At 36.3% G+C, this 26,870-nt stretch overlaps 1 protein-coding gene across 1 annotated transcript in view; it reads left to right on the top strand.

Annotated features, from left to right (window-relative positions):
* Positions 1 to 26,328: 26,328 nt before the first annotated feature.
* LOC102586816 (protein yippee-like) overlaps positions 26,329 to 26,870 on the top strand; it is a 2,880-nt gene continuing 2,338 nt past the window's right edge. The window contains exon 1 of the mRNA XM_006367307.2: positions 26,329 to 26,562. Within this exon, the coding sequence (XP_006367369.1) occupies positions 26,467 to 26,562 (96 nt within the window). The 5' untranslated portion in view covers positions 26,329 to 26,466. The remainder of the gene's footprint in view (positions 26,563 to 26,870) is intronic.

Here is a 26,870-nt window from a genome sequence, read left to right as displayed (position 1 = left end):
AGTATCTTATCAGTGTCTACTTAGGGAAACTGATAGATTTTCTGCATCAAATTTGCTTGGAGTGGGTGCTTTTGGGTCTGTATATAAAGGAATTTCTGAACACGATGGTACGTTTTTTGCTGTTAAGGTACTGGACCTTTCACACCATGCAGCTTCCAGGAGTTTTTTAGCTGAATGTGAGGTTTTAAAGAACATTAGACATCGTAATCTTGTAAAGGTTCTAAGTGCATGCTCAGGTATTGATTATGAAGGTAATGAGTTCAAGGCCATAGTTTATGAATACATGGATAAGGGAAGTCTACAGGACTGGTTACATTTCACTACTCAGGAGAAATCTGAGTCACAGGAAGAGCACAAGAAGCTCCGGTTTATTCAAAGATTAAACATTGCCATTGATGTTGCCTGTGCTCTGGATTATCTCCATAATGATTGCCAACCCCCAATAATTCACTGTGATCTGAAGCCAAGCAATATTCTTCTCGATGAGAACATGACTGCACATGTTGGTGATTTTGGTTTGGCAAGATTTGTTCCACCAGCAATTCCAAACTCATCAGCAAATTCAAAAAGTTCTACAGGTGTCGGGGGAACTATTGGTTATGCACCTCCAGGTAATAAATCAAGGTTTCTGTTGTCATATCTCTAATTCTAATCTCTAATTCTCTTGTATTTCTTGTTGACAGAATTAGGTATGGGAAGCGACGCATCAATCTATGGAGACGTATACAACTTTGGCATACTGCTCTTGGAAATGTTTACCGGGAGGAAACCAACTGATGAAATGTTCAAAGATAATTTAAACCTTCATAACTATGCCAATGTTGCTTTGCCAGACAGAATGATGCATCTTACAGATCCCATTCTTCTCCAGGAACGAGATGAACATGGAATGAAATACAAAGTTAATGACAACACAAGCAGTGCTGGCGACATATTTCTGTCATTCTTAGTTAAGGTGATTCAAATCGGAGTTTCCTGCTCCGTTGAATCTCCAAAAGAAAGAAAGCGGATCAGTGATGTCGTTGGAGAACTCAATTCATTAAGGAAGTTGTTCTTGGAGCAAGCATACCCAAAAGAAAAGGTTATAAGCTTCAACCTGCATTGAGAGATGATGACAGGCATAGGGTTAGTCCTTCTCATGGTTGGTGACATGAGGTTAATATGCATTGTGAAACAAATTCATGAGTTTAAAGTTTGATTCTGCTCTTTTAATTTGTAGTTATAAAGTTGTACATTCCTAATAAAAGATAGCTCTTTGCACATTTCTTAGTTTAGATGTCCTATTTATTATCTTGAGATATCTATAGCTGCTAGACTAGTAGATCACTGAATAGCCTGAATTACACAACTGATCTCAAGCTTCCACCTACTTGTCTAAACATCGTATCTGAAGCTTTTGAGATGTAAGATCAGTTCAACGCCTTCCACTTAAGGTTCTTGAGACCTTTTGAAATATGATATATACTCTGGCATCCAATACCACCTTCAGTTGTTCTAATTCATGAAGATTGCATATTTCTAAATGTGTGGTTATATGCAAACATGTAATAAAACATTCCCCATATAATACTAAACATGACAATACAAGGAAAACAAAGTTGAACCCCAACAAACTACAATCTAAAAAGGGAGGAAAACAAAGTTAAGCCCCGACAAACTACAATCTAAAAAGGGAAGCTTTGATGTGCAAACTATCACCATGTTTAGTCGGATGAGTGCAGAGACCCTAATCACCGCATTGAGCATAGATTTTACCTTCACAGGTAACCCAAGAATGCACCAGCCGGGAATCGAACCCATGCACCAGCCGGGAATCGAACCCAGGTGTGTATCGTGGTAGGGTACTATTCTACCACTAGACCATTGGTGCTACTTGTTATTTATTTGCTCATGTTACGCTACAATCATTTAGATAATAAACAAAACAAATAAGAGAGTAGTTAGAATAGAATGAACAGGACCAGATTTCTGAAATTTTGGTATTCAAAATGTCAACAAGTAATCATGTTTTGAAGTTGAGGTCAATTAGGTTTGTAGCAGGAAATGAAGTTCAAATTTTGCACATCCAAATTATATTCTTCATAAACAACAATATCTAGTAGTTTTATTACGAATTTTTGAAAGTAGTAGAGATCACACAAACAACTTTTTTTGAGAGGAGCTTTTTTGTTTGTAATATTGATACTATTGGCCACACTATGGCCCAACATCCAATCTTGAGAAATGCCCAAAACAGTACTGTTCTATACACTTAATTTTGTATTTATCTAAATATCCATCCTTAACAAAAAAAGAATAAGAAGATCAAAGCGCACTAAACTGATTTCATAATTGTCCAATTTCTCTGACATATTTGAATATTTTCGAGTAAATTTTCACACCATATGTTGAAATAACGTTCCACATCAAGAACTTTATTATGTCTATACAAAAAAGAAAGTCTTACACACCTGATATCGTCACAAAATAAAAGGTTTCACTTCTCGAAATACTTTACATTTTCACTTTAGCCGTTCAATGCATGTGTGATGCTTCAGAGAATTGTAAGTTGTTTATATCATAATAACTCCTTTTATTTAATCAAAATGGTAGAGAAACTGCATAATAAAAAAATAGAAGGCAAGAAATAATTTTATTTGTCTCAGAGTATATCTCATAGAATCGAACAATAATAGGGAATGTTTGTGTAATATGTTGAAGATGAAGGAAGCTAATGATTGAAACACGTCAAAGGAACAACTCCAAGGAAGCAGACTAACGTGTTTACTGCTGTAGAGTTAGAGTCACACTAGGGCTAGACTACTAAATCCTAACTTATGTATGACTAAGCTGATGTATCGTGTATGAGACTAAAGTCGACTAGGATAATGTGTTTTAGTTATAGTAGTAATACTATTCATGTAAATAATATATTTGTATTGTAGTAGGACTCCTAGTGTAGCTAATGTAGGACTTTTCTCCTATATTAGGAGCATGTATTCAATAATTTTAATTATCAATACAATCCTTGATTTCTCTATACTTTACGTGAGAATTCTACATGGTATCAGAGCATTAAAGTTTTTCTGCTCTTTAACATGTTAGATCCAAAAAGTAGAATAACCACAATATCGAATTGCAATGGCCTCTTCTACCAACACCTTATCAACCTCCTCACTTCACCATCTTATTGCGTCTTGTTCCATTAAACTCAAGCCAACAAATTATCTTATATAGAGAACACTAATGTATCAGTTGATTCAAGTGATGAAATTAACCTATCTCATCACAAAGAATGAACCAACTAAAAGTACATGTTACATTGGATAGACTGTTGAAAAAGTTGTAGCAGTTGAGAAGGATGCAGAAGACAACAACAATATTGATGACTGGGAAGAGAAAGATGTGTTGCTAAGAAGTTGGATCTCAAGTACCTTAACAAAAGAAAGCATGTACCTGATTGTAGGTTGCTCAACTGACAAGGAGATGTGAGAATGCTCGTAAGAAGCTTATCTTCAAGCAACGAAAGATAAGGAGTTCCGGCTCAAACAATAGCTGCAAAGTGTTAGGTTAGGAACCAAAAATATTGATTAATATATTAAAGAATTCAAAGGCATATGTGATGGCCTTGCAGCCATTCACAAGCCTATGTATGAAGATAAAAAAAATGTAATTAATTTTACTAGAAGTTTAGGTCTCAAGTACAAGACCTTCAGGACTTTCATGCTAGGTAAGACACCATATCTCACTCTTAATCAATTTGTTAATGCTCTTAGGGATTTTGATATGAGGGAGGATGAAAATGAAGTGTCGCAACAAAACCATAACGTGGCATTCTCTGCCCAAAGGGGCAGGTGAAGAGAAAACTACTCTAAAAGAAGAGGAATTAATAACTTCAATTTCAGAGGAAGAGGCTTTGAGCCTGCTGGACAAGGAACAAGTTATTATAACGGCAAATATGGACCAAGTTCTCAGAACAGTCCTTCAAGTGGAAGTCAAGAGAGGAACAATATTGGGAATGAATCAAAGTTAGACTACTCTTACCAAGCTACTGATGAGCTACCACAAGCATTAACTGCTACTAATCTACAAAACTCTACCAATAACACCTTGTATGTGGACTCAGAAGAAAGTAGTCATATGACATATAACTCAAGTATTCTAACTGGTCTTAAACACTACAATGGACCAGATAAAATCATTATTGGGAATGGATAAAAGTTAGACATAACACATGTTGAGAACATATCAGGATCAGGCCTAAAGTTAAGAGAAGTTTTTGTAGTTCCTAAATTGATAAAAATCTATTCTCAATTAGTAAACTTGGAAAGGATAATTGTTGCACTCTTAAATTAATAAAACTAACTTTGTTGTAAATGACAAGAAGACAAGGTCACTACTGGTCAAGGGATTTAAAAGGAATGGATTCTATGCTTTGCAAGATAACAGTCTCTATGATAAACTGTTAGACACGATTGGAACACATCAAACAACATGTGGCATATTATATTAGCACAAGCTAGTTTGAAATCTTTAAAAGTTTTGAGTAATAATAACTACATCAATGTTAGTAGTTGGAATAAAATGTATATTGTTTGTTCTAGTTGCCAGTTGGGAAAGAGTTGTAAACTTTCATTTGGTTTGAGAAATAAAATTGAGAAGGAACCTTTATCGAAAACTCATTATGACTCGTGGGACCTGCTCTCGTTGAATCTTCTCAACATATGAAATATTTTGTCGGTTCTACAGATGATCACATAAGATATACATGGATTTATCCATCGAAAATGATATCTGAATATTTTGAAGTCCTTGTAAAATTTCAGAAAATGGTGGAAAAATAATTTTCTAAAGAAACTAAGATATTTCAGTGTGATGGAGGTGGTGAGATTATCAAGACAGACTTCATCAAGTATTTGGAAGATTGTCAGAAAGAAAACATAGGCATATTGTGGAGACTGTCTTAACTCTACTACCTCATGCTAACCTACCTTTGTTTATATGGGTTAGACTTCCCTCAATGCAGTGCTCCTCATTAATAGACTGCCCTCTTGATCATTCCTAAAAATGATGACTCCATTTGCTACGTTGTATGGAGAGCAACCTGATTACAATAGCCTAAAGGTGTTTGGGTATAGATGTTTTTCATATATCAAGGTTAACAACAAATTCAGTCCGAAGACTTACCCTTCTGTATTCATAGGGTACAACAAATTACACAAATGATATAAATGTTATCATCCCCCTACAAGGAGGTTATATGTATCCAGACATGTGTTTGATAAAAACGCATTACCCTATGTGTCTCCAAATCAATCTCATACTAACATTGATATCTCACCTCACCTTGTTACTTTTGTTGAATCTTTATCTAAGTTGTAAGCACATGATAATCATATTTCAGGGGAAGTACAGATTGATAGTACACAAGTTATTGGTGGAAATGCTACTCCTTGATGATGAAAGTGTTATTGACCCCTCAGTTGAAGGATCAGATGATGATCATGAGGAATATGTCAAAGTGATGATCCACACAGAGGTAATGAAGCCCAAATTGATAAGGCTCCAATTGCAGATTTAGGTTCTGCTAGTGGCAGTAAGGAATATGTTGCATGTGCAGGTCCAGTCAATGGTGATTTATCAAATCCCACTTTCTCTGTGTCTAATTCACAAAGAATACATTTAGAAGTTGACTTCTCCAAGTGGAATATGCTTAGTCATCATCAACATGAATATACTACACTATAATCAACTACTTCAGTTGATGTACATCCTGCACCACAAGGGCATGTTATAATCACCAGACACAAGGCAAAAGAACAACACCTGTCATTTGTTGCTCGCAGCAGCAAGAAGATCTTCAGGGAACCAAATACTACTAAAGAAGTACTAAGCGAGAGAAAATTGTATATACAAATACATATATTTTTGTCTATACACTTATAATTATACAAATACAGATCTTTCCCTACCAGTTTTCTTTTGCCTTTCTCTCTTTCTCGTTTTATACAAACATAAATTATACAAATTACAATGTGTAATTTGTGTTGTATAAGGCGAGAGAGAGATTTGATATACAATTGTATACAGATTCAAATTTTATGCAGATATACAAACACAATCATTGATACATATATATATATATATATATATATATATAATTATATAATCAATATACATATACAATTTTTGCGCTTTCATACAAACGAGATGCTCGCCTGCGATTTATACAAATCTGATGCTCCATAGCAAACTGCTATGGAGCGCAAATAACAAAACTGTAGTTATAGAGCGCTAATATGATTTTTATGTTTGCTAAACCTAAAATTTACTCTAAAAAAATATCTTCTAAACATAAAAGGGTTAAAAATGTCCTTAAGCTATGTGAAATGAACAAAAATGTCTTATATTTATGGTTTGGTCTAAAAATGTTTTTGCAGTTAATACTTTGGTCCAAAAATGTCTTTATTGTTATTTAATAGGTCAAAATCCCTTTTCAAATAATTATATTATTTATTTTATTTTTAACACATTCTTTTTCTAATAGTATTTTTTAATTAGCAAATATTTATCCTACTTCAATTCGGGAAAAAATAAAATAAAAATCCCATCATATTATAATTTTTTATCCTTATATAAAAATTCATCGTGTATTTACTATGATCTCATAATTATGACATATATTATCCGATAAAAGAGTACATGGAGTTATTCTATTTTAATTGATAAAATGAGATTAAGAAGAAAAAAATATTTTCTACATTTTTATTACTTAAAGTGATTGTAAAAGAAAGAAAACAAGAATAAAGTTATTTAACAAAACATTTATTAGGAACAAAATGTGTTTAAAAAGAAAAGAAATAATATATTTATTCAAAAAATGATATTTTTGACCCATTTAGTAACTATAGGGTTGTCACGCCCCGAGCCTACACACTGGAAGGGACTGACACTCGAGAACCATTGCTGGCCCAAAGTAAGCCCTTGGCTTGACTTACTACTCAACGTAAGACTTTACTCAACAAAGATAAATCCATGTAATAAAACTAGAATGTTATAAAGGAAACATTCAACTGGCTAATAAGGCAAACTCAAGTCTCAACATAACAGAATGAAAATGTAAAGGCAAATGAACTAACTAGCTGTCTATGAAGCCTCTAAAACTATGAGGGATGTCGGGACAAGACCCCCGATCATCCTAAAACTTGAAAATACTAAAGAAATGTAAATAGGGATCCTTCGGAAAGCAAGGAGGCTCACCAAACGACTCTGAATGCTCAATTGCATGAATGAGGCGCTGGATGTTGATCCTGGTTACCTGTATCTGCATCATAAAACAATGCAGGCCAAATGACATCAATACATTGAATGTACAAGCATGTGAGGGGAAATATAAACATAACACAAGCTTGAACTGGAACTGAAGGAACTTACCTTGTCTCAACTCAACTCTACTCATTTCAATATAAAGTAGTAATAACAAATAAGGATGCAGTATAAAAGAAAATCTTTAAAACATGAAGATAATAACTCAGTGTATTTAAAAACACACAATAACTCAGTTTGTATATGAAAATACAAGTAACTCTGTGTATATAAGAATAAAAAATATCTCTGTGGGAGTTTGTCTAACCGACAACCATCTCTATGAGCTTAAGTGATGGTACAACGTCTTGCCTCGCACTGCCAGGGCTGTCCTATACCTTGCTGGGGTATAAAACCTAACTCACTAAGTGGATCCACTGGTCTATGCTAAAAGCATTAAGGAATCATCTAAAAATTATGACCCTTTTCTATCCATGTTGGCTACACGGTTTATGGAGACTTTGAATTGTCTAAACTCAAATTTATCCCCAAATCGGTGCTCAATACTACTCCCAAAATATACTAGCTCATATGTTTAAAAAATTAACTCTTTCTATGGTTTGAGATTATTACTCAAAAACTAGCATAAAAGCTCTCTTGGAAATCGATGTTTCCTCTCTTGGAAATCGGTGTTTCCTCTCTTGTCTAAATGTGAAAACATTTTTAACTCTTGGAAATGCTTAGTTCCCATATAATCATTTGAGGAAATGAACTTCACTCTTGCTCTTACTCAACTCAATGCTCAAGTCTTTAAAACAAGTTTAAACGTTTGCAAAAGATTTTTGAAAAGACTCTAAGAACTCTCTAGACTTGGCTCTTAACTTACCTTGAATTTGAATTTATGGATTCAAGGTTATGATTCGTGTTTATTGATGATTTATAGATGTTTAGAAGTCATTTAGAGTAGTTAGAATCAATAGGAAGTGTTAGTACCCTTTAGAAGAACTCAGATGGGCTAAACGATGAAAAAAAGGGTAAAAATAGATGACCCGGGTGCACTGCTAGCGCGGGACACCATCCCCTGAAGTTCAGAGACTGATTTTTGGTGAACAACTGGCACGCCACGCCAACCCTGCTGGGGTGAAATGACCCAAAAAGTTCTTAAAAATGTGCTATGGAAGTTACCGGAAACTTGTTTAGCTATATATAAAAAAATCCGTTTCATTTTTCGAAAATCCGACTTCATATTCTTGTTTAGGGGGTCAAATTGAGTGGGAAATGGGTCTAACCCAAATTTTAGAGCAACCGTATCAAAATCCGAAATTTCCAAGTGAAGCCTTTTTCGAGGGTCTACTTTGGAGGGTCATATCTCCTAGCACACAAATTATTTGGTGGCCAATAACATATCCATGGAAAGCCCTTTGAGTTAGCTACCTAACGCACTTCGTTTCACCTCATTCGGAGTTCGGACGAAGAAGTTATGCCCATTTTCGTAAAATCTGTCCGGCAGGAAAGGCAATTTCCAGTGAGCGTTTTTACTGTTCACCCGCCTCATTTTTTTTTCTAAGTGTTGGACCATTTTTCCAAAGGGCATATGTTATTTCCTATATACCATTAGTTCAATTCCCATCTCTAAAACATTTCCCAAAACACCTCTCCCATACTTAGACACATTTTCTCTCAAGTTCTCTCAAGAACCCTAATCCAAAACCTTCCTCAAGATTGAAGAGACTCTTGCTCCAAGTTCCAAGCTTCCATTGAAGACACTCTCAAGACCTTCATAAAAACTCAAGGTATGTGGTGTTGAACTCATGGGTCCTTCCACCCATAGTGCCTAGACTCTATTCTACTCACTAATTCATGGTTTAAGTTAAGATTCATAAATTAGTCTTGTTCTTTGTAATAATTTCCTGCACATTGAATTTTAAACATGAAAAGTGATTGTTTTGAGCATGTTGTGACCCTAGAACTTGAACCTAAATTTGGAATGGATGTGGAGATTTTCATGTGGTATTGTGGGTGTTAAAAAGGTGTTGTTGTAGGTTGTTCACTGGTTTGGCTGCATAATTACTACCCTATTTTCCATGCTCTTTGATTCCATTACATGCCTTCAAGGTGTTTGACAAAATGTCCAACTATGGAGAATTGATGAATCGATGCTTTAAAGCTTGAGTTATGAGATGTATGGAAATCCAGAGATGTGTTGATGACAAACTAAGCTTGTGTATATGTTCATTCCATACGTGAGATTGCATTAGAGCCTAATGGGAATTTCCTATATAAAGTGTTGCATGACCATGCCCGGTCCGGGGGAAAAGAACCGGACAACCATGTGAGAGGTTTTTATCTCACCACCTAGGATGCTTGGGGTGTGACCAACATCAACCATGTGAGAGGTTTATATCTCACCACCTAGGATGCTTGGGGTGTGACCAACATCAACCATGTGAGAGGTTTATATCTCACCACCTAGGATGCTTGGGGTGTGACCAACATCAACCATGTGAGAGGTTTATATCTCACCACCTAGGATGCTTGGGGTGTGACCAACATCAACCATGTGAGAGGTTTATATCTCACCACCTAGGATGCTTGGGGTGTGACCAACATCAACCATGTGAGAGGTTTATATCTCACCACCTAGGATGCTTGGGGTGTGACCAACATCAACCATGTGAGAGGTTTATATCTCACCACCTAGGATGCTTGGGGTGTGACCAACATCAACCATGTGAGAGGTTTATATCTCACCACCTAGGATGCTTGGGGTGTGACCAACATCAACCATGTGAGAGGTTTATATCTCACCACCTAGGATGCTTGGGGTGTGACCAACATCAACCATGTGAGAGGTTTATATCTCACCACCTAGGATGCTTGGGGTGTGACCAACATCAACCATGTGAGAGGTTTATATCTCACCACCTAGGATGCTTGGGGTGTGACCAACATCAACCATGTGAGAGGTTTATATCTCACCACCTAGGATGCTTGGGGTGTGACCAACATCAACCATGTGAGAGGTTTATATCTCACCACCTAGGATGCTTGGGGTGTGACCAACATCAACCATGTGAGGGGTTTATACCTTGCCACCAGGGTGTCCGGGTGTGAACGGCATCCCCCATCCTAAGTTGGGGTTATAGATTGGTTGGATCATGCATACACATATGATATCTACTATTAGTATAGAGTTACTTAAACATGTTTTGACTTCACTTTGATCATGCATCCTCATATTGTTATTCATAATGCCTATGAAACTATTTCTTGTATTTCGATTGTGTCCTTGTTTATTGTTGTGTTGCACCCCGCATACTTAGTACATTCCAAGTACTAACGCATATTTTGCCTACATGATGTCACCATGTAGGGACCGGAGCTACTCTTGATCCTTCTCTCCATTCACGTGGCTAGTACGACGCTTATCCGAGTTTGTTGGTGAGTCCTCAATGATTCGAGGGCTATGTTATGTTTCCTACTCCTATGTTTTGAGACTTTAGCTTGTAATTGTATTTTGACTATGAGGGGAGCCGGTAGAATGTCATGGCCCCGTCCTATCTATGTATGTAGAGGTGTGCGTTGGACAAGTATTTTGTAAATGAGCTTGACTCTTGTTCTATGATGTCATTTTGAAATGGTTTGCCCTTAGTCCCTATTTCCCGTTAATTAATGTTGAATGTACTTCCGCGACCGATGAAGTGTGATGACAAGTTTAAGAGGCTTGTTTGGGGTTCCTTCGGGTTCCTCATTCGCCATGTCACGTCTAGGCCCTAGGCTTGGGTCGTGACATGGGGTATCAGTGGCGCGTCGCGCCAGCTCTCCCAGGTAAACCCGATGAGTTTTTCTTCTCGTTTTCTGATCTTAACTCGACTAATTTTGATTCTTTTTCTTAATTTCTTTTTAGATTCAGATACTCAATATATGTACACAAGAATCTAATCAAACACAACCCTAAAATTGACATGATTTCTTCAAGAACTCATCAATATCATCCCAATCTCAAGAACAAAAGTCAATTTCAAGAACACAGATCAAGAACATTAACCTTCAAATTTCTAGAACGAATTTAACGCTGAAATTAACATGATTGGTGCGTGGGTGAATGAACCCAACGCTATGTGAACTCACATACCTCTTTAGGGATCAACACTTGGCGAAATCCGCAACCAAATCCTCGAGAAATCGACGAATCTAGACCTTTCTCCTCTTTTCTCTTCTTGAACTCTTTCTAGAAATCCTAGCGTGAATTGTAATAGTCTAAACTGAACCAAATCAGTTTAGGCCCCTAATTAAATTACTAAAAACAAATTTAGTTAATTGGGTAATGAAAAGACCAAAATACCTTTCTAAAATCTAGTTGACTTTAGTTATCTAGACAACCTGACTTCAAACAGACATATTTCCATCATACGAACTCGAAAATGAGCAAACTCGGTGGTGTTTGAAAGATAATTCAAAGGCCTTTTATATGGTATCTAGTACTACACCTAACTCATCCTGTTCTAGGAGTTATGGTCATTTGAAGTTGACCCAAAACTCATACCTTGCATAACGTCCCAAAATTTCCAAATTTAATTATTTCCAAAAATGGTTTCTTTCTAATTCTAGTTCTTTCAAGTATTGGGGTATTACAATATCTCCCCATTGGGAACATTCATCCTCGAATGAGATTACTCTTAGTAGGCAAAGTGTGTAACATCTAATATTCAGCTCAAACACCCAACAAGCAAAATATAAATACAACATGCCAACTTAAAACAAATGCCAAGAAAAGGATTAGTACCTTAATTTGGAATTTCTCCGGACTCAAAGAGATGTGGGTATCTCTTCTTCATGTCCTCCTCACCTTTCCAAGTAGCTTCCTCAACAAACTGATTTCTCCATAGAACCTTGACTGCTGCTACTCCCTTGGTCATCAACTTGCGAATATGGCGATCTAGAATTTACACGAAATCTCCTCATATGATAAGATATCCTTAATACCAATATCTTCAGTAGGTACGATAAGTGAAGGATCGCACATATACTTCTTCAACATAGAAATGTGAAATACCGGTTGAACCGCTGCTAACTCTTAGGGTAGCTCTAACTCATAATATACTTTGCCAATCCTCTTGGATATTCTGTAAGGACCAATGTACCGGGGACTAAGCTTCCCCTTCTTACCAAATCTCATAACACCCTTCATGGGTGAAGCTTTCAAGTAAACCCAATCATTTACTTCAAACTCTAAGTCTCTTTTCCTAACATCTGTGTAGGATTTCTGACTATTCTGCGTTGTTTTCAATCTCGCTTGAATAACTTTCACTTTCTCCATAGCTTGATGCACTAAGTCTTGTCCTATCAACCTAGTTTCACCAACTTCAAACCATCCAATAGGGGATCTGCATCCTCTCCCATAAAGAGCCTCATATGGAGCCATTTGGATGTTAGAGTGATAACTATTGTTATAAGCAAACTCTATGAGAGGTAGGTGATCATCCCAATTACCCTTGAAATCAATCAAGCAAGCTCTCAACATATCTTCTCAAGTCTGAATGGTGTGCTCTGCTTGACCATCAGTATGAGGATGAAAAGCAGTACTCAAGTTCACTTTCGAACCCAAACCTTTCTGGAATGACTTCTGAAATATTGCAGTAAATTGTGCACCTCTATCTGAAATAATCGATACCGGAACTCCATGAAGTCTGACTACCTCTTGAATATATAACTTAGCATAATGCTCTGCTGAATGGGTAGTCTTTACTGGCAAAAAGTGGGTTGATTTAGTCATTTGATCTACAATCACCCAAATGGAATAATGCTGCCTGCGAGACCATGGTAAACCATGAAATCCATATTGATCATCTCCGACTTCCACTCCGGAAGATTTATATTCTGAGCCATACCACCGGACCTCTGGTGCTCTACTTTAACTTGTTGGCAATTCAGACACTTAGCAACGAACTCTGCAATGCCCTTCTTCATACTACTCCACCAATAGACTTCTCTCAAGTCACGATACATCTTGGTGGAACCCGGATGGATAGAATATCTGGAGCTATGAGCTTCCTCCATGATCCTCTCTTGAAGTTCATCCACCCTTGGCACACACAATCTACCTTGGTACCTCAATACACCATCTCCCCCTTGTTCAAAAGTCATTACTTTTTGCTTATGAACATTTGCCTTCAATTCAAGCAAAATAGGATCTTGGTCTTGTTTCTCTTTCACTTCATACACTAATGATGATGCAGCCCCATTCATTACCAATACTCCTTCTTTGTCGGAATCCCTTAATCGAACTCGTAATCGTGCAAGTCTATGCACCTCTTTTTCTAACTCTTTCTTATCTTCCATAAAGTATGTGGTACTACCCATAAACAATCTACTCAAGGCATCAACAACAACATTAGTCTTACCTGGGTGATAGCGAATACTCATGTCATAATCCTTGAGTAATTCTAACCACCTTCTATGTTTGAGATTAAGATTTTTCTGACTAAACACATACTGAAGACTCTTGTGATCGATGAACACATCTACATGAACACCATAAAGATAATGACACCATATTTTAAAAGCAAATACTACGGCAACCAACTCTAGATCATGGGTTGGATAATTCTTCTCGTGAACCTTAAGTTGTCTTAAGGCATAAGCTATAACCTTGCCATTCTGCATCAGCACACAACCCAAACCTACTCGGGATGCATCACAATATACGACAAAACCTTGCCTCTGGTAAGGTCAATACTGGGGCAGTAGTCAACCATTTTTTCAATTCCTGAAAGTTTTTCTCACAAGCTTTAGACCATTGAAAACTTAACTGTTTTCTAAGTCAACTAAGTCAATGTGGATGAAATAGATGAAAACCCCTCGACGAATCTTCTATAATAGCCAGCCAATCCCAAGAAACTCCTAATATCAATTAGAGATGTGGGTCTAGGCCAATTCTTTACTACCTCTATTTTCTGAGTATTGACTCTAATTCCATCACCGGAAACAACATGGCCTAAGAATGCCAAAGACTCAAGCCAAAATTCACACTTAGAAAACTTAGCATATAATTCCTTATCCTTTAGAGTTTGAAGGACTATTCTGAGATGACTAACATAATCTTCCTCATTCCTCGAATAGATTAGAATGTCATCAATGAATACGATAGCAAACATATCTAAATAAGGCTTGAATACTCTATTCATAAGGTCCATGAATACTGCAGGAGCATTGGTCAAACCAAATGTCATAACTAGGAATTCATAATGACCATACGGGTCCTGAATGTTGTCTTAGGGATATCACTTTCTCTTGCTTTCAACTGATGATAGCCAGATCTGAGGTAAAAAACAAGTGGCACCCTGAAGTTGATCGAAAAGATCATCAATTATCAAAAGAGGATACTTATTCTTGATAGTAACCTTGTTCAACTAACGGTAATCTATACACATTCTAAGAGATCCATCTTTCTTTCTCACAAATAAGACCGGAGCACCCCAAGGTTAGACACTTGGTCGAATATAATCTTTTTTGTAGGAGATCTTTCAACTGCTCATTTAACTCTTTCAACTCTGCTGGTGCCATTCTATATGGAGGAATAGAGATATGACGAGTATCGGAAAAAATATCTATACCAAAGTCTATTTCTCTCTCAGGAGGGACTCCGGGTGTTGTGCCGTAATTTTCCTAACCTTTAGAAAAATCACTTTTTGAAATGTTCCAAGTATAAAACAATTTGAGAAATACTTAGAAAGAGTCGCCACTTAATTTTTTAAAGAAATTAAGAAAACTTATAATTTTCAAAGATTTAAACAGAAAAAAATCATTTAAAAATACCAAAGAGGGTTCGGGGTTCAATTTACACTTCGAGAAGGATTTAAGCATTCGAAGTGTCCGCTAACATGCGGTTGACCTGCGACTTGACTAAAATAATTATTTGACTAATTCTTTTGGGAAAATGATTTAACATAAAAATAATAATTTATAATATTTAATTAAATTTAAGAAAATAATTAAATAAATGACACATTTTTATATTATTTTATTTTTTAGAGAAAGGGATCCAAAATGGAACATTTGAATTAGAGAAGTAATTAGAATTTTGACAAAACTAGACTAGTTAGAATTTATTTAAATCATTTTTTGGTTAATCAAATTATGAAAACTATTTTAAACTAAATAAAAGTTTTAACTAAAGATTATAAAATGAAAATACAAGAGTTGATAAAATGAGGTTTGTAAAAAAACAAAACAACACAGAGAAATAGTTCGTCTTTTGGAGAATTAACTAAGTTAATTAAATATTCTAAAGTTAGAGTTAATAAAGAAACAAACAATAAATAATTACAATCAAATAATTTAATAGTAAGAGTAAGGGAGATATAAAATTTGGGCCTTTCTTGGGCCAAATTCGTTGCTACTTTTGGGGTTCAACTCAATTCCTGTTTTTGTATACATATGTTGTATATCAGTGTATATCGGTCGTTTCTTAGCCCTTTTTCCTGTATGTCAACCCATATACCGACTGTATACAGTTCGCTTTGACGCCTCCAACCTGTATCACGGACATCAAATGTATATGGACTGTATAGTGGCTGGTATATTAGTGTATACTGCTGTATACAGCCCATTTTTAACACCCAGCCCTCCATACACCTGTAATTTTGCTCCCTTATGACATAGATTCCCTCTCCAAATTCCATATGCTTCCAATGGTGAGGTTGACTCGATAAAGAGGAGTGTTGGGTTTCAAACCAAACTCAAGATACAAGCGACAAAGGGGAGTCCAATAGACTCAGGCCAAGGGAGTTCATGAAATAAAAATATAGATGGGATGAAATTTGTTAAACAAGGATAATAGACTAGTACATAAGTTAGACGTATTTGTAAAAGAAAATCACACTATGCCATAGTTGTGATAGAACAATAATGCCGAATCAACTAAAAAATACATTCAAAATTCCCACATTAATTTCATCCTTACGAAACAAAAACAGAACTCCATCAACCAACATGTATTCAAAATGAACTTTAACACTTGCATATCCATACTAGGATAAACTTTGGAAGAGATTGTTTATGTTCCTCAAATTCAATCATTAAGTTGATAAAAATAGGAATATGTCTAAATGAATGGATTGGGGACTTAAACACCAAAAAAAACTACCGGAAAGTAACAAAACAAAATCCCAAATGTGACATCAATGACTATGTTATTTAGGAGTTTAGATAAAGAAACAGTGAGAAAATAATAGCTTGAATTTTAATTCGGAACATGACCCCAAAATAATATCTTTTAGAAAGCCAAATTTGAGCTATGAGTGCTCATACTAGTCTTGCAGGCATGCCAACGAATCCAACAACTAACATATAATAACAAAAGAACATTCACTGATGCTTGAGGACGTATTAGGCATGAGAATCAAAGCAAGACAAACTTACGATTCGAAACAACATGAAAGCCAAACTTAAACGGAGAAGAATGAAATCACAAAATTAAATACTTCGACAGGTTTCACAACATTTAACTACATGAATGCTAAAATGGAAGATTTTGGCATTAATATTAAGACTAGACGAAAATGGAGATTAGATTAGATTAAGCTAGTGTTGTCGAGAGCTTACGATAATAAATCATAAAACAAACCAAAACACCCATCTCTAACAAGAAGAGTCACTATTGATATGCTTCTCATTTTTTAAAGCCAAAAGTAGAAATATCATAACGAATCAGCAGCCAACCATATGACAAGGTCAAGAATTTCGGACAAGCTCAACATACAACAAAAGGAAACTCGAATCAGAGTGAGAATCGAACAAGGAAAATCAAACTAGGTACATGATTTCTAAAATGGAAGATAAGTAGAGGAAGAGATATTACCTTTTTTCGGGCAGCAAACGGGACGACGAGCTTAACAATGAAGACGATTCGACACCACCACTGAGCTTCGATAAGCAAGGAGATTAGAAACGTCCTCTAAAAGAACTTTAAAGCTTTGAGGGCTCTTTCTTAGTAATCAAGACTCGTTTCTTTTTACTAATGAAGAATCGTGTGTTTAGAGGGTCCCTAAGCTGTATTTTTTTCCATCTCTTTTTCTTACTTTTTTTTTTTTTGCTTTTCAATGTATGAAACATCTATTTTTAGATGGTAAAAATCTCCCCCCCCCCTCATTACAGTGAAAAGAGCAGGGGTATATATAGGGGAGATTCGAATTGAAAAAGGGGGAAAACGGGTTTAAAAGATGGATAAGAATGAAATTTGAAATTCAAAATCTTGAAGAGATAAGAAAAAAAATATGTCCATTGTGCCAATTTTCAACAGAAAAGAAAGGAGAGGAGAAGAGAAGGACACGACTTGCTGGGTTCGAGGTCCGGGTTTGCCGGGATTTTCTGCTGGATTTCCGCAATTTTGTTGGGTTTTGGACGCTCCTTGCTGGTCCTGCGAAGGGAAGAAGAAGAAGAAGCGAAGTGGGGTCGCTTGGTGTATTGTACACGTTTGGGTATTTGGTGTTGCTGTTGTATTGTTGCTGTAAAAAGGAATGGGCTGGGTTATTGTTGAAGAATTAAGGGAAATGGGCTGCTAATATGAGGAAATGGCTTTGGGTTGCTGAATAATGGGGCCCTTGGTTTTTTAAATAGGGCCCCAAAAATGGGTTTGAGGCAAGGTGAAAAGGGTTATATCTTGGAGTTTAAGAAATAACCAAATTGAGTAAAATTAACAAATTCGGCTAATAATTAGCTATGACAAATTAATATAATTAATAAATGAGCTTCTTAATTTTGACAAAATAAAATAATTAACTTAATTATAAACTAACTAATTTAAATAACTCAAAATTATAACTATAGTTTATACTAAACTAATTTAATAAAATACTTACTAAAAGTTTAAAATCTTTTTTGAGATGATTTTCGAAATGTTTATAAAATATACTAATTATATACAAAATTATATAAAACATATATATTACATAAAAATGATAAAATTGATTAAAAGTAACTTGAAAAATATTTTGAACTTTACAAAGTCAATTATTTCAAATCGTTTGGAATTTAAGAAACTCGATGATTAATATATATTGTGGAGGTCTAAAATTGGGTGTCAACACCGGAAAGATCGTTTGGAAAGACTTCTGGAAACTCACTAACAACTGAAACTGACTGAATATGAGGTGTCTCAACACTAGATTCATTAACTCGGACTAAGTGATAGACACAACCCTGAGAAACTAACTTTCTTGCCTTAAGGTACAAAATAAAATGACCCTTAGGCACTGCTGAACTACTCATCCACTCTATAACTGGCTCATTAGGAAACTGGAACTTGACTACTCGAGTTCTACAATCGATTGAGGCATAACAGACATGAAGCCAGTCCATACCTAGAATGACATCAAAATCTACCATGTCTAACTCAACTAGGTCAACTATGTTGCTCTTATGATTGACGTAAATGGTACAATCAAGATAGACTCTCTCAGTTAGAATAGACTCACCAACAGGTGTAGAAACACTGAAGGGCTCAAGAAGTTGCTCAGGAAGAACATCAAAATTCATTGCAACATATGGAGTCACAAAAAATAGACTCGCTCCTGGATCTAGCAAAGCATAAACGTCATAACTAAAGACTTTGATCATACTAGTGACAACATCTAGAGAATTCTCTTGCTCTTGACAACTAGTGATAGCAAAAAGGCAGTTTGATCCTCCACCTGCCCCTGAAGTAGCTCTTCTAGGTACAACTCTGTCTGGTGGAGAAATTGAAGAAGATTGGGCTTTATTCCCCCATTACCATTACCTTGTCTGTTCTTAAGGCACTCTTTCATAAAGTGACCGTTCTTACCACACTTAAAGCAATCAGTAGAGCCATCACGACACACCCCTGAGTGGGTCCTACCACACTAGTACATACAGGAATCCCATTGCCTCCTTGTGCAACACTACCTTGAGATTGTGTAGGTCTAGATTTGAAGTTTTATGAATCTGATTGTTGAACTCACCTCTGTTCCTTGGTGCAGGTGCACTAGCAAATGATGGAGCAGGTCCCTTTTGCTTATATTGGAAAGAAGACCGGTTGGCATTACTCTTCTACTGCCCGGACTCATTCCCTAATGGCTTAGCTTTCTTGTTCTGAAACTCCTTTCTATTTCTCATCTTATCTTCCTCAACCTGTTGACATGGATCATCAACTTTGTTATGTCTATGTCCCCTATCAGCACAGCTACCTTGCCTTCCTTACTTACAGACGAGACAACCCAACAACGAATAAAATCATCTTGCTCCTCATGTCAACAACCATCTCCAGAGCATAGCGGGAAAGTTGGGTGAACTTCAGACTGTACTCATGAACACTCATAGATTCCTGCTTAAGAGTGAGGAACTCTTTTACCTTTGCCTATCTTAGCTCACGGGGAAAGAAACGCCTCATGAAGGCACTCTCGAACACAACCCAACTCACTATTGGTGCATCCTCAACTCTACCCTTCTTTCATTGGTCAAACCAGAATAGCAACACTCTTTAGTTGATATGCAGCTAGTTCCACTCGCTCAGCATCGGCAACATGCATAACCTCAAACATTTTCTGCAGTTCCTCTACAAAGTTCTTCGGATCCTTAGTGACACTTAAAACAGTGAAGCTTGGAGGATTCATCCTTAAAAACTCACGGATCCTAGAAGTATCAACCCCTTCTTGACGATTCTCTCTTTGTTGCCCAGCTTGGTTGGTCACAACTTGGCTCAACATCCAAATGGCCTCATGGAACTCATCATTGGTGATATCTCCTTGGGGTTGCACTTCAGGTGCATTAGGTACCCCTTGTTCCTCCACATTCCTCCTAGCAGGACGACCTCTGACAACTCTTCGTGGAGGCATGCTTTGAAAGACACGCGTAAGCATGAGTTAGAAAGAGACTTTATAGAGATAAACTCTATCGCACGAAATGAGTATGAAAGAAGTGAGATAGTTTCTAAATGTTGTAGCCTTCTAATTATAGATGTTGCGCGTTTCACACTGATAACTAGACACAACTTTATAGACTCCCTAGGACTCTTGAACTCTGTGCTCTAATAACAAGTTTGTCACACCCCGAGCCTACACCCTAGGCGGGACTGGCACTCGAGAGCCATTGTTGTCCCAAGCGAACCCTTGGCCTTGCTTACTATTCAGCGGAAGACATTACTCAACAAATATAAATCCATGTAATAAAACTAGAATGTTATAAATGAAACATTCAACTGGTCAATAAGGCAAACTCAAGTCTCAACATAACAGAATGAAAATGTAAAGACAAATGAACTAACTAGTTGTCTATGAAGCCTCTAAAACTATGAGGGACGTCGGGACAAGACCCCCGATCATCTTAACAACTGAAAATACTAAAGCAATATAAATAGGGATCCTTCGGAAAGCAAGGAGGCTCACCAAACGACTCTGAATGCTCAACTGGATCAACGAGGCGCTGTATGTTGATTCTGGTTACCTATATCTACATCATAAAACAATGCAGGCCAAATGACATCAATACATTGAATGTACAAGCATGTGAGGGGAAATATAAACATAACATAAGCTTGAACTGGAACTGAAGGAACTTACCTTGTCTCAACTCAACTCTACTCATTTCAATATAAAGTGGTAATAAGGATGCATTATAAATAAAAACTTTAAAACATGAAGATAATAACACAGTGTATTGAAAAACACACAATAACTTAATTTGTATATGAAAATACAAGTAAATCTGTGTATATAAGAATAAAAAATATCTCTATGGGAGTTTCTCTAACCGACAACCATCTTTATGAGCTTAAGTGATGGTACACCGTCTTGCCTCACGCTGCTAGTGCCGTCCTATACCCTGCCGGGGTTATAGAACCTAATTCACTAAGTGGATCCACTAGTCTATGCTAAAAGCATTAATGAATCATCTAAAAAGTATGACCATTTTCTACTCATGTTGGCTACACGGTTTATGAAGACATTGAATTGTCTGAACTCAAATTTGTCCCCAAATCGGTGCTCAATACTACTCCCAAAATATACTAGCTGTCACGACCCGGGAGCTCCCCCTAGTCGTAACCGGCGTACTCGACCTCGAAGAGGTCTAATACAAGCCTCTTAGCATTCATTCATCGCATAGACACTAAAACCATAAGGAATTTAAAACTTTCTTTACCAAGAAAACATTGCATAAAAAAATAGCAAGCGGAAGACTTTCTAGACTTTATACATGATGTCTCAAAACCATCTAATACTTTAGAGTACAAAATTCGGGACTAATCCCGTACACAACTTAAACAATACTAAAAAGACATAAAAGAACATATTGGGTATTGTCCTCGAATCTATGAGGACTCACCAAGTCTTCATCTTCAACACTTAGAAACCTATCAAAGCCATGACATGTCATCATCTCCAAATCCCTACACTTTAGTCCAAAAAGGGAAAGAAAGGGGTTAGCACAATTAAGTACTAAGTATGGAAGCCATGCAAAAACATGCTAAAAAGGACGTTTATTGGAGAAACATGCTTTTATGCCATTTGGTAAAACTTCATAAAAAAAATAAATACAAGTAAGCCTTTTCATCATTTCTTGACCTCTATCTCAAGTTACCCAAAGCCACACTTAAGTGAAACATGAAGTGACCGCCCATACAATCTCTTCATATACACCTAAGTATTCCTAAGGGTTACCATAGATAAGGAAATTTACCATTACAATATAACATACTAAGTCAATGTTCACATATAAAACCATAGCCAACCGTATACATACTCAACATATATTCATATACAACCCATGCTTAACTTTAAAAGAACACATGTCATTTCATAACCATAAGACCTCTACCTAATATAACCTTAAGACACACTTGAGTGAGACAAGAAGTGACCGCCCATACAACCTCTTCAAGCACACTTAAGTGTTCCTCAAGATTACCTTAGATAAGGACATTTCCTTTACAACATAACATCAATAGACCAACATTCTTTAAGAAACCATTTTGGAGACATTCAAGCACATAAGGGGACTTTCACATAATAGTCGTTAGACTTAGGGAACTCACTTTAGTATCTTCAAAGCCTACTCGTGCCATGTGTAGATAGCATCCCATACTACTACCTACACGTTGTAGAACCTATCCAATAACTAGAGTGCACATCCCACATGATGGGAATAGGCATAACCGACATAGACCATACTAGCTAGGTATGGAATCCGGAGTCTATCCTACTCCGTGGAGGTTGTTCTACTTGCCAAAGGTAGAACTAGTAAGCAACCCATGTAGGCACATGGTTAAGGGATGTCCAAGGAAGTTCATTGTGCCTAATCTCATACTCAACTAGGCCACCTTCCTAACCACATCCACTCGGTGCTAGCCTTGTTTCCCATAGAGTATTCAATCACATATGTACTTAGAGAAGGTTCCTTTTCTAGTTCAACCAACTCATAGTACCTCTTCCCAAGAAAGGCCCCATTTCTTAGTCATGGCCAATCAAGGTTCATAAGGATAGCTCATTAAATCCCCCTAGAAGGGTGCCTTAGGCCTACCGATCCAAGGTTCATCATTTCACACATGAGAAGGGCTACCACCATTAGGTCTACCGATTTCATGGTTTTACATTTACTTAGGAAAGCTAGACTTATGAAAGGGCACCATTTCTTAGTTTTGCCCATTTCACACATTCATGCATTCAAGACTTTAAGTAACAAGGAGGGACACTTTAGTCTACCAACCAAGTCACAACATTTTCATTTAAGGATACTTCATAATCCAACATCATTTCATATATACATCATGAGAAATCATACTTTAACTCACAATGCTATCCACTTTACATAGGATCATCACAAGATCACATAAAACTCATTCACACCATTCCTTCACATATAGCTTCACATAAAACTCATTCACATCATTCCTTCACATATAGCTTCACATAAAACTCATTCACATCATTCCTTCACATATAGCTTCACATAAAACTCATTCACATCATTCCTTCACATATAGCTTCACATAAAACTCATTCACATCATTCCTTCACATATAGCTTCACATAAAACTCATTCACATCATTCCTTCACATATAGCTTCACATAAAACTCATTCACATCATTCCTTCACATATAGCTTCACATAAAACTCATTCACATCATTCCTTCACATATAGCTTCACATAAAACTCATTCACATCATTCCTTCACATATAGCTTCACATAAAACTCATTCACATCATTCCTTCACATATAGCTTCACATAAAACTCATTCACATCATTCCTTCACATATAGCTTCACATAAAACTCATTCACATCATTCCTTCACATATAGCTTCACATAAAACTCATTCACATCATTCCTTCACATATAGCTTCACATAAAACTCATTCACATCATTCCTTCACATATAGCTTCACATAAAACTCATTCACATCATTCCTTCACATATAGCTTCACATAAAACTCATTCACATCATTCCTTCACATATAGCTTCACATAAAACTCATTCACATCATTCCTTCACATATAGCTTCACATAAAACTCATTCACATCATTCCTTCACATATAGCTTCACATAAAACTCATTCACATCATTCCTTCACATATAGCTTCACATAAAACTTATTCACATCATTCCTTCACATATAGCTTCACATAAAACTTATTCACATCATACCTTCACATATAGCTTCATATAGGACTTTACATATAGCCTCATTCATATATAATAATATAACAATACAATAACACTCATATAATGCCTTCAAGGCCATAATCAATACACATTCAATAAGTACACACCTCCACCATAAGTGGATCAATCCAAACAAGAACAATTTCAATATAGCATGAAAGTAGGTCAACTTACCATTCTCCAAAGCCATAATCACCATTATCCAATTCTCAACAATTCTAACATCACAAGAGAATTTACCCATGACTTGCCTACAAGGCCATAATTCTCAACTCATCCATACACCAACAATCCACCAACAATAGATATAGATAACAATAGGAATCAATAATACAATTCAATCTAAGTACAATTCCATCAATACCCAAGCATTATCATAAAACCCACTTCATAAGCCAAACTTAGAGATTTAAGGAGATCATGGGTCCATGGAGTTTTTCACCTAAAAACATCAATTAAACCATAATATAATCATAATAGATTGTTTGAAACCATTTAATGCAAGAACCCATGAGTTTGAGGAAGAATTGGGGTTTTTCATAACCTTTGAAAACCTTGAAAACCATTTTGAGATTTGGCTCTAGGGCGAAAACTAGCCCTAAATAAGGGATTTATGACTGCTCAAAGTTGGCCAAAAGCTCACTGATTTCCACACTTGGCCGAATTTCCAGATTCTGAATTTCTTTCCAAAAAAATGACTACTTCCAATTTCAAGCTTCTTCATATTCATTTTAAATTGTCGGATGTTACACTAGCTCATATGTTTAAAAACATAACTATTTATGTGGTTTGATATTATTACTCAAAAACTAGCTTAACAGCTCTTTTGGAAATCAATGTTTCCTCTCTTGGAAATCGGGTGTTTCCTCTCTTATCTAAATGTGAAAATCTTTTAACTCTTGGGAATACTTAGTTCCCATATAGTATTTTGCAGAAATGAACTTCACTCTTGCTATTACTCAACTCAATGCTGAAGTCTTTAAAACAAGTTTAAAAGTTTGCAAAAGACTTTTGAAAAGACTTTAAGAACTCTCTAGACTTGGCTCTTAACTTTCCTTGAATTTGATTTTATGGATTCAAGGTTATGATTCGTGTTTACGGATGATTTCTAGATGTTTAGAAGTCATTTAGAGTAGTTAGAATGAATAGAAAGTGTTAGTACACTTTAGAAAGACTCAGACGGGCTAAACGACAAAAAAAGGGTAGGGGCAGACGACCCGAGCACACTGCTGGCACGGGACGCCATCCCCTAAAGTTCAGAGACTGCTTTTTGGCGCACTGCTGGCGCGCCACGCTCGCCCTGCTGGTGTATCAGTGGCGCGTCGCACCAGCTCTCCCCCCAGGTAATTAAACCTGGCGAGTTTTTCTTCTCATTTTCTGATCTTAACTCGACTAATTTCGATTCTTTTTCTCAATTTCTTTTTAGATTCAGATACCCAATATATGTACACAAGAATCTAATCAAACACAACCCTAAAATCGACAATGATTTCTTCAAGAACTCATCAATCTCATCCCAATCTCAAGAACAAAAGTCAATTTCAAGAACACAAATCAAGAACATTAACCTTCAACTTTCTAGAACGAATTTAACGCTGAAATTAACATGATCGGCCCGTGGGTGAATGAACCCAACGCTATGTGAACTCACATACCTTTTTAGGGATCAACCCTTGGCGAAATCCGCAACCAAATCCTCAAGAAATCGACGAATCTTGACCTTTCTCCTCTTTTCTCCTCTTGAACTCCTTTCTAAAAACCCTAGCGTGAATTGTAATTGTCTAAACTGAACCAAATCAGTTTAGACCCTAATTAAATTACTAAAAATGAATTTAGTTAATTGGGTAATGAAAATACCAAAATACCCTTCTAAAATTCGGTTGACTTTCCTTATCCAGACAGCCCGACTTAAAACGGACATATCTCCCTCATACGAACTTGGAAATGAGCAAACTCGGTGGCGTTGGAAAGATAATTCAAAGATCTTTCATATGGTATCTTGTAGCCCACCTAACTCATCGTGTGCTAGGAGCTATGGTCGTTTGAAGTTGACCCAAAACTCATACTTTGCATAACTTCCCAAAATTTCCAAATTTAATTATTTCCAAAAACGGTTTCTTTCTAATTCTAGTTCTTTCAAGTAGCTGGGTGTTACAAGGGTACTTTTGGACCAAATTATCAACGATAAGGATATTTGTACCAATGTATTGACTGGAAAGGTAGTTTTGTTTATAAATAATGGAGTAACATTTCTATTCATTTCACATAATTTATACTTAATTTAAGTATATTTTTGATCTTTTCCATTTTTTAAATGGACTAAAAAGGAAAAAAAGAAAGTAGCACTAAATTATTCTCAGAGTCCCTCACACATTGAAACCTTTCCCTTTCTTGACGTTACTTACTATCTTCCAACCGAAACAAAAACTATTACCCCTTTTTGGACAACTCCTTTTCCATTTTCGTTCTTCAATTTTCTTGTGATCTCAAAAATCTTTGATGGGGAGATTATTTGTGTTGACTCTTGAAGGCAAGATCTACAGCTGTAAGCACTGTGGAACTCATCTTGCCCTTTCTGAGAACATTGTTTCCAAGGTTTTCCTCCATCTTTTCTATTTGATCACTCTGTTATTGTGATTTCTTGAAATTGGGATTGTTTTAATTTTGATTTTGATTTATTTCGTTGTAAAAATACAATCTTTGGCTTGATCGGTGATTTTGGTTTCGTTTCTAGAACTTTTGTTGGTCTGTTTAAGTAATTTTAGATGTATATAAAAATTGGCTACTTTAAATCAGCTATGTGAGTGAAGAAGGTCTCAGATTGAGTAATTTTGCCCTAAAGGAGATGACTTTTTTAGCATCAAAGAGCTGGGTTTTGTGGAGTTGCTGGTTTTGGAGTAAAA

The sequence above is a fragment of the Solanum tuberosum genome, unplaced genomic scaffold (genome assembly GCF_000226075.1).
Source record: "Solanum tuberosum cultivar DM 1-3 516 R44 unplaced genomic scaffold, SolTub_3.0 scf00762, whole genome shotgun sequence".
In the NCBI taxonomy this organism is placed as follows: Eukaryota; Viridiplantae; Streptophyta; class Magnoliopsida; order Solanales; family Solanaceae; genus Solanum; species Solanum tuberosum.
Note: the sequence above shows the minus strand (reverse complement) of the source record. Positions and strands in the feature narration are given on the sequence as shown.